Raw genomic sequence first — 8,574 nt, forward strand, 5'->3', positions numbered from 1 at the left:
CAATTTTTGCTGCTTTTTACCTCTGCTCTACATTTTTTGGGAAAATACTGTTCTTCTTTCCTTCTACTATTTTTATCGGACAGCTGTAGTTTAGTTAGTAGGCCTTGTTAATGTGTGTGGTTTACACAAAAAAAACCCCAAAATATGATTATTTCAGAAATTGTGGAGCATTTTTGTAGATTAACTATAACATAACAATATATTTAGAATAATTCTCATCTCTGCTTTACTTTATGGAGTATGCACTTCATACGGAACTGCTTGTATGGGGATCGACAGGCTTATGTTGTTGCAAGACTATTGTTTAACAGCAGTAGTAAAGAATGCAATATGGCCAGTAGGTGGCAGCAGACATTTTATTAAATGATGGTGTCAATGCAGTACAGAGTATATTTTATCATGGGATGGATGAAAGGGGCAGTGCACACCAACTTTTTGGAGACGCAATAAAAGTTGGGTTGCGGTCCCTTTTTTAAAAAAAAAAAAAAGACAAATTTTTGTCCGTACCTACGTATCTGATTGGTTGTCAGTAGTTTTTTTTCCCTAACTGAACTTTCCCCTATAAAACCTATGATGATACGAAAGCTTCATTCTTACGAAGCGCGCAACGCAGCTCAACTGATGGGTTGAATTGCGAAGTAAACTTTGACACTGGATTAACTTGTATGGTGGAGTATCGATTCTAAATTTAGAGCTGTGCTATTCCACATTTTGTCCGATTTTGTCAGTCACGCTGAAGTTTAATTTGAACGTTTCTATCAGTTTCTTAACCTGAGACAAGTGCCCATTACGCACCGTTTGCGCCATGGCGAACTCTTGTCTTCAACTGAGCGGCTTTCTCATCAGCTGCCTCGGCTGGCTGGGCATCATAATCGCGACATCTACCAATGACTGGGTGAATATGTGTAAATACGGCCTGAACACCTGCAAGAAGATGGATGAGCTGGAAGCCAGGGGACCCTGGGCGGACTGTGTCATCTCCACGGGACTCTACCACTGCGTCTCCCTGACGCAGATCCTGGATCTGCCAGGTAGATACTGTTCTGTGTACATCCCTGCGACAGCAATGTGGTTGTTTCATTTTAGACACATTTGGGATTAGTTTGTTTTCTCACCTGATGTTATGGTGCTTATTTTCAATGTGTTATTTCCACCATTTCCTCTCAGTATAATTCCTTTCATGGACATTAATATCATCCTTGTTTTGTATATGTTTTTGTAGCCTACATCCAGACCACTCGTGCCCTGATGATCACAGGTTCAATACTGGGTCTCCCAGCAGTGGGAATCCTCTTCATGTCCATGCCCTGCATCAGCCTTGGCAATGAACCCCAGAGCTCCAAAAGCAAACGCACCATCCTGGGAGGAGTGCTTATACTCATAGTCGGTAAGAGACTATTCACACAATTCAAATTAATTAGTGGACAAAGACTGAATGTCATGGTCAGACAAAATATATAGTAAATCAGAACAAGCCGCATTGCTTTACGCTCACGTGAACACAGTGAGATCCCTTCCAACCTCTCTGACCTCTTTTAACCCCTTGTCAAACGCTTGCGAGCTGCTGAGAGCAGAGGATGTTGAATATGACTGTCTTCCTCCCAAAGGTGCACACATATGCACACACACACACACACACACACACACTCATACGTTCTTGTTCCATTGAATCCTTTCCCCGAATCCGATCACATTCCTCTCCTCCACCTACTCTCATCCACACCCTGCCTTTGTCCTGAGCCACATGGAAACTCACTCCCTGAATTGCCCAGTTTATACTGTGTCTATAAATATTTGACTGGTGCTGCAGTATTTTCCAGTGGCTGCATCCCTTAAATGAATTTTTAACACCTGCAGCCATCGTTTGACTTTTCCACTGCTCTTGCCTTTCATAGCAAATTATTTCTAACATGTGCCTCGTATCCCTGTCTCACATACATCATCATTAAATCCATACAGAACAAAAAAGTTACTACACTGACTTACATATTCTGTTGGGGGGACTGGTGGTGCTTTTACATCAGGGAGGATATGTTTGTGTGTTTGCATGCTGGTGGAACTGCAGAATATAAATTCACTCGCCGTATTCCCTATGGTTGCCTGTATACTGGCAACAAAATTGTCTCAGCAACAATTAGTTTGAGTCCAGCTTTAATCACTTCTATAAATTGTGTCCTCTAAGGCATTGGTTGGGAACCCCTCCAGTCCCCATGTTGTTTATGGATTCCGTTATGGCTTTGGGCCCATTCTAGTGCAGTATATTCAAATTTCACACAACTGTAAGGCAGTAAAAGGATTTCATACATTTGCCCTGTGTTAGTCCCAGGTTCATATTGGCATAACTCCAACATATATTAGATGTGGCCCCGTCAGCTGTACAGGGATTTCAGTGTTTGTATAAGGCTTAGATCAGACCCCTCTTCTGTAGTTCAAGGCAAAGCTTACATAACACCCTGAAGTCTTGCTGCTAACTAATATTATTGTACACATTCTTCAGTCTGTTGTTCCCTTTTGTCTTTTATGAGGAACAAAAGATCAAATTGCAATAGCTCTATTTTTGAATTGCTTCACCTATTCTTGCTCTACTTTGGAAAGAGATTGTGAAATATTGTGTAGCACAAACATCAAATGCAAAATATTTTTACCATCTGTATTTTGGGTCTGGGTTTGCACAACTAATGCATGTTTAGGGTCATAGAGTAAGAGTCTCTGTCTCAATAAATCACTGTAACTTTCTTTGAGAAGACTGTAAATATTCGAGGGAAATCCTGTCATGCCAGGGGACATAGAACTTGTAATATATTTCACTATTATACAGTTACAGACAAGCTAAGAGCAGTAGTGTAAACTTACACCAGCATACAACCATTTATCCACCACAGTCTCATGTGTCATGCTCTTTCAAAACTTGTTCTTCAGCTGCACCATTTTGCATCCCAAGTTTAATTACATTTTTATGTCTGTGATTCAGCCTCTGCCACACCAGTGTATTGATTTCTTTTATGTGTGTAGGCAGGAACCACACGCACCATTTTGCTTCCCTGGTTAAGTAATTACACTAATTTAAAGTTTAATTTAACTTTTGTGTACATTTGCACCATTTTGCATTTCCAGTACTGCTATGTATATTGTCATGATAGTACAAGATGCTCATCTGCATTAATTAAATGCAGCATTGCGGTTTTGCATTCCCAAATTAGTCGACTTTCTGTCAGTTTTCATAGAACTTATTCCACGTACTTTTCCTGTACGTGTAACATTTACTTTCATTTGCACCATCCCTAGTTTTACTTTTCATTTCTATTCTAATCTAGTGCTGTATGGTACAACAAATTGTGTTTTTTTTTTGTTTGTTTTTTTTAATAATTAGCAGCTTCATTATGCATTCCCAGTTTAATGACACTTTGAATCAGTCCGTTCTTTTCAAAGTAACTTAAATGCATGGATGCGTTGCATTGAGATGCTCAATTTTATATCACCAAGTGTAACATCTTTTCTCTTTGTTTCTCCACAGCACTGTGTGGTATGGTGTCTACGGTCTGGTTTCCCATTGGTGCTCACCAGCAACATGGCCTCATGTCGTTTGGTTTCTCCCTCTACACTGGATGGGTGGGCACCATCTTCTCCCTGTTGGGTGGCTCGATTCTTACTTGTTGCTCCTCAGAGTCCTCCTCATCTCGCTCCTACCAGGACAACAATCGTTTCTACTACTCCAAACAAGGAGGTGGCAACCCGCCAGCAGCCCCCTCCACCAATCACGCCAAGAGCGCCCACGTCTGAGATGGGAGAGAATCTGACTCCCAGCTGGATGCATGGGGGACTGTAGCTTGTATATAGAGACATATACACAAGCACACACACACACACACACACACACGCCAACACACATGTATACATTCAACCAGCTACATGCAAGCCTATACTGGAAGAGAAAGACACATAAATTCAATCATTCATGTTGGTTTGTCAAGAAAAACCACAAGTTCTTGAATGAGCACACAAACATACATAAAAGAGACATTCACACGTGCAAACACACAAGGACTGTTTCTGTTGGAGCTCTTTTCTCTTTGCAGATGGATTGTTTTTGTATGTTGGGCGTGGTGTGGACTCTCCTCACCGTTACATAATCGCACAAGCTGCCTACACAGGCCCAACCACTCAAGGCCTTGTGGAATGAGATATTGATCCTCCACATTACTTGTATTTTTCTATTTAGATGCTCCTAGAGGTGAAATCTTGGGAGTGTCTTTATTTGATTTTTTTAAACCATAGTATCATGATCTGTTTTGTTATTTTGTTTTTGTTTTTATAAGAACAGGGTATGGCAGTATTATCTACATCGATATTTCTTTGGCAGTATTAAGAAACTCTCTTGTGAATTTGCCTCTTAAATGATAGACTTGATTGAAAAAGGTAGCACTGTTTTTCCTAGCCACTGCAGGATGTCTTGTAAAATGAAGGGAACATAAATTTCACAAAAGAACTTTAACTAGCAGTGTTACTGTCTGTATTACGGTCTGTGCACGGACTTGGCAAAAAAAGTTTACTACAGATTACGAAACATTAATTTTTCATCCATCACCGTCTCATCCGACAGTCATTATTCATTATCCAAAGTTATCTTACGCACCTTTATGTGACTAACTTGCTTCTGTTTTAAATATGAATGAGTGACAAAAAAAGCAGCTTAAACATCTTTAAACCTCCTCACATAAAATAACTCTTTGAAAAGACTGCAGCTGTAGGTATGTTTCATTAGTCTGCATTAAAAAAAAATATAAATAAAATAAAAATCAGTTTTCTGTAGATTAGCTTCTCTGGAGGGAATGTGATGACTTGACTTGTGATGAATACTCAGTATCTCTAAAGTGCTCTGAACACAGGTGGAACCTGATATTTCCAAATCAGCTCTGTACAAAAGCAGTATTGGCTATTTTATATTGGTTATTTATTGTTTCACTGATGTACTGTTGTTCAATTTTCTATAATAAAGACAAAAGAATTTAAAGTGCCTTTGTCTCAAGTCTATTGCACTGAGCTGATGAGCTGTTTTTAGCCCACACGCCACTTTATTCTTATAGCTGGGTGGTATGTTAAAATTTGACACAGCAGACAGCAAGTGGACATACTACGGCATCCAACTGTGTGTGTGTGTGTGTGTGTGTGTGAGAGACGGACAGTAATCACTACCCTGGAGTAAGCAAACTGCGACACTGTTGTAGGTTGGTGTTAAAGACTGACTATGAGCGAGTCGCTTTGTGTGTATTTGTGTGATCATAAGCTGAGGAAAACGAGAAAACATGAATTGTTACTGATGTATCTTATCTGTAATGTGACTCAGTAACCTCGAGTCAGCAAAGGAGAGCATGTCCCCAAGACATGCGCGCGCACACACACACACACACACACTGTACCAAACACGCGTCCTCCTCTGTCCATATCAAGGTCACCGAGTCACATCATAGATGATACATACTATACTGATACCTTTGAGACAATATGTGCTATCTCAGCGTCCTCGACTTATCTTCAAACGCCCACACACACAACCATCTGTCCCTGACGCATACTGATGTAATACTGGGGCCTGATTTACTGTATTTCTACACATTCTGCTGTTGTACAGTATCTGTACGCGTCTTTCCTGGCATACTTGTGTGGATCAAGTTGCTGTGTGTATTCCCTGAAATGTGATGCGGTTCCCGGCACAGAGCCATCCAGTCCACAGGAGGCCAGTGGGAGGGTAGTGGGCAACCAAGCTGTCTTGTATTGTTGAAAGAGACTGGCAGTGTGATGATATGCTATCTAAAACTTCATTGTTGACTAAGGAAGTTTGAATAGAGGATGGAATTTTTTAAGAGAAATTCTGCTCTTAGACTTCATTACACACCAACACCATCACTCTGTGATATTCTACCTTTTCCAGCAATTAGTTTTTGGTATTTGTTTTACTTTTCTTGTGTTAAGTGTGTAAGTTAACACGTCAAAAATTCACTTAAGTTGATGTAATGAACTACTTTCCCTGTAAGCGGATCTTTTGATTGCAGCAATACCATTGAAATTTAGCTGTAAACACCAATGTAAATGTGACTGAGCCAATTGTACAGTATTCATTATAATAGTAGGAGCAGAAAACTTTCATAAAAAATGAGCAAACCTGTGTTTGGTATTTGCAATAAACAACTTTCATTGTTGCATGGAAGCAATATCAACAACTCAGCAAAAACAGTGCACCCAGGAGCAAAATAACCACACATATGGAAGAAACCATTTTTAAAAATTAACATAAAAAAACAACTACATTATACAGCCTTGTGCCAAAATATACAGAAGAGAAAAAGAATATCTAGTTGTTGCGAGAGAAGCCAATCTCAACAAGTCCGACACACACCGACTGGACACTTGGCCACAGCAAACACAGAGCACAGGTAGAACATGACACGCTTTCTCCGAGACAAAATAAACAAATAGTAGCTGACTTTAAAAGCAATAGTGGCAATATTTGTTGATGCTTGTAGGTCACTCTATATAGAATTGTATTAAAATAGTTTCTGCGTGTTTTCTGTAGTACTCTTACACCTAAACCTTCTATGGTCCCAATGACGTCAAGAGCAACAACTTCAAAATCCCTTCAAAGGAAAGGACTAAGGTTTATAAACGAGCTTCATCATTCTAGAGAGACTACGGATCTTAAAAATATATTTTTAGCAGTTTCTCCCAGGCCTCCTTGTGATTAAACAAAACACAGAAAGTGAAGGCTGATAACTCCACCCAGCTCTTTTGTGCACGCCTACCCGAAAAGGACCTGTGGATGGGAGACAGCTGTAGAAAAATACTTTTCTTTAAGTTCACTCCTCCTTCACTGTTGTACTTTTTCATTGCGTCTTATCCAACTTGGACAAACGGATCTGCTGTAGTTAGTGGAGCCAAGACTAATACTTTCATCGTTTCTATCGTTAAATTAAATACTTAGCGACTAGGATTTTAAAAATTAACTTTGCATGGTGGAAGTCACTGTGAGGGGAAAAAATCTCCCGAAAAACAACAACAACAACAATAAAACAAAAAATCTGACCTCTTGTGATAGACGGATATTAGTAGCTTATTAGCAGGCCCCCCAGAAAAAACTGTTAGCTCTGTTGTATCTTAAGTGTAGAATCTACGATCTCCTGTATGTGAAAAGTAAACAAACATTGCAGACTTTGGCTTGCAGAGGTTGTGGCTGAGAGGAGGGATATACAGGAAGTAGGCATACTGTAAGTGGTCCGGGGGGGGGATCATCCCCACACTGGTGAATTTGCTACATGTTCTAATTCCTTTTCAAACGGAGCCCTAGTTCATATACCTGGGGAGGAGATTACTGCAGTCTGTAGAGAACTGAAACTGGCAAATAATCTTTCAGTTCACAGAATTCATTCACATTTAACATAATAATGAGTTCTAAAAGAAATGAAAGGTTAGGGTTTGAATCTGAACAGAAAAGACAGAAGTGTGCATCATACCTTTCACCTCACTTCACTGGTAAGGATCCTTAACAATGATACTCTGAAGCCGATTCAGTTGTGACACACCTGTCAAATCCTCGCAAAGCACAGAGGCCAATGTTTCCAGGTACAAGAACTCAGCTGGCGTTTGGTTTGGTTTTACTGTTCTATTATGTCTCGTTGCGATCCGTCGCCACATGCAAGCACAACACTTACAGTCTGGGCCTCGTGCATGAGAGCATGCTACACATTCACCAGACGGTCACATTGAGGCGCAGGCGTAGACCACAAACACGCTTACATACACACATACTACTCATGCACTCACACACACACAGAGCAGATTATAGAGTAAGTTGACTGTACAGTCCAGTGTCAGAGGCATGACAAGGCCTGAATTCACCATCTCGTTTTGGCTGAGCTATGAATGCAAAGCGGCTGAATTCTTTTGGCTGAGCTGGGAGGTGATCTGAATGGGGAGGGTGTGTTGACTAAAATGTAATACAGTGGAATATGTGTTTCTGATGTGTGTGAGATGTGGTTTGCAAATGTTTCAGGATGCACCATTTGTGATATTGGACAATTCTGCAGATTTTGTTTGTTTCAAAGCTTTCTCCTGGGTTAATACGAGACAAACTTAAATATACTGAGGTTGGAAATCAGCTTGTAAAATACAGACAATGTGCAATTTTGACATTGTAGAATGAAAACTCTCTTTTGATCACTATTATCGCCTCAAATTCTAAAAAAAAAATAAATCAGAGGATGTGACCTCAGTGTTATATCTGATGGCCACTCCAGCCTCTGCGGGAAAGTTGGATGTGCCGCATCCACCAGCCCCAACATCCTTATGTTCCTCTTCATTTCAGAAAGGGCACACTACTACGTGCATTGGAAAGCTGCAGAATTGCTCAATATGTGTGGAATTTATTGGTATACTGGGCTGTGTTTTCTGATGGGTATCACACAAAGCAAAGGGCCTATTATGACACAATGGAAGGGGTTTCTTTTTTAGTGTGGAAAGATGTGGGAGGAGCAGAGGTAGGGTGGGGGTTTAGCGTGGCATCCATAGATTTAGTGCATTAGA

The 8,574-nt window shown here is 40.3% G+C and overlaps 1 protein-coding gene across 1 annotated transcript; it reads left to right on the top strand.

Annotated features, from left to right (window-relative positions):
• The first annotated feature begins 581 nt into the window (after positions 1-581).
• Positions 582-5,011, top strand: cldn11a (claudin 11a). The gene is made up of 3 exons (XM_046413075.1): positions 582-1,031; positions 1,223-1,387; positions 3,515-5,011. The coding sequence occupies exons 1-3, from the start codon at positions 806-808 to the stop codon at positions 3,778-3,780; spliced, it is 657 nt and encodes a 218-aa protein (XP_046269031.1). The 5' UTR covers positions 582-805; the 3' UTR covers positions 3,781-5,011.
• Positions 5,012-8,574: the final 3,563 nt, after the last annotated feature.

This window comes from Scatophagus argus, chromosome 15, assembly GCF_020382885.2.
Source record: "Scatophagus argus isolate fScaArg1 chromosome 15, fScaArg1.pri, whole genome shotgun sequence".
Classification (NCBI taxonomy): domain Eukaryota; kingdom Metazoa; phylum Chordata; class Actinopteri; family Scatophagidae; genus Scatophagus; species Scatophagus argus.

Bases quoted from the DNA above. Each gene is read 5' to 3' on its own strand.
- cldn11a (XM_046413075.1), top strand. From the start codon at position 806: ATGGCGAACTCTTGTCTTCAACTGAGCGGCTTTCTCATCAGCTGCCTC. The intron at 1,032-1,222 runs GTAGATACTGTT...ATGTTTTTGTAG, and splicing joins GCAGATCCTGGATCTGCCAG to CCTACATCCAGACCACTCGT. The intron at 1,388-3,514 runs GTAAGAGACTAT...GTTTCTCCACAG, and splicing joins AGTGCTTATACTCATAGTCG to CACTGTGTGGTATGGTGTCT.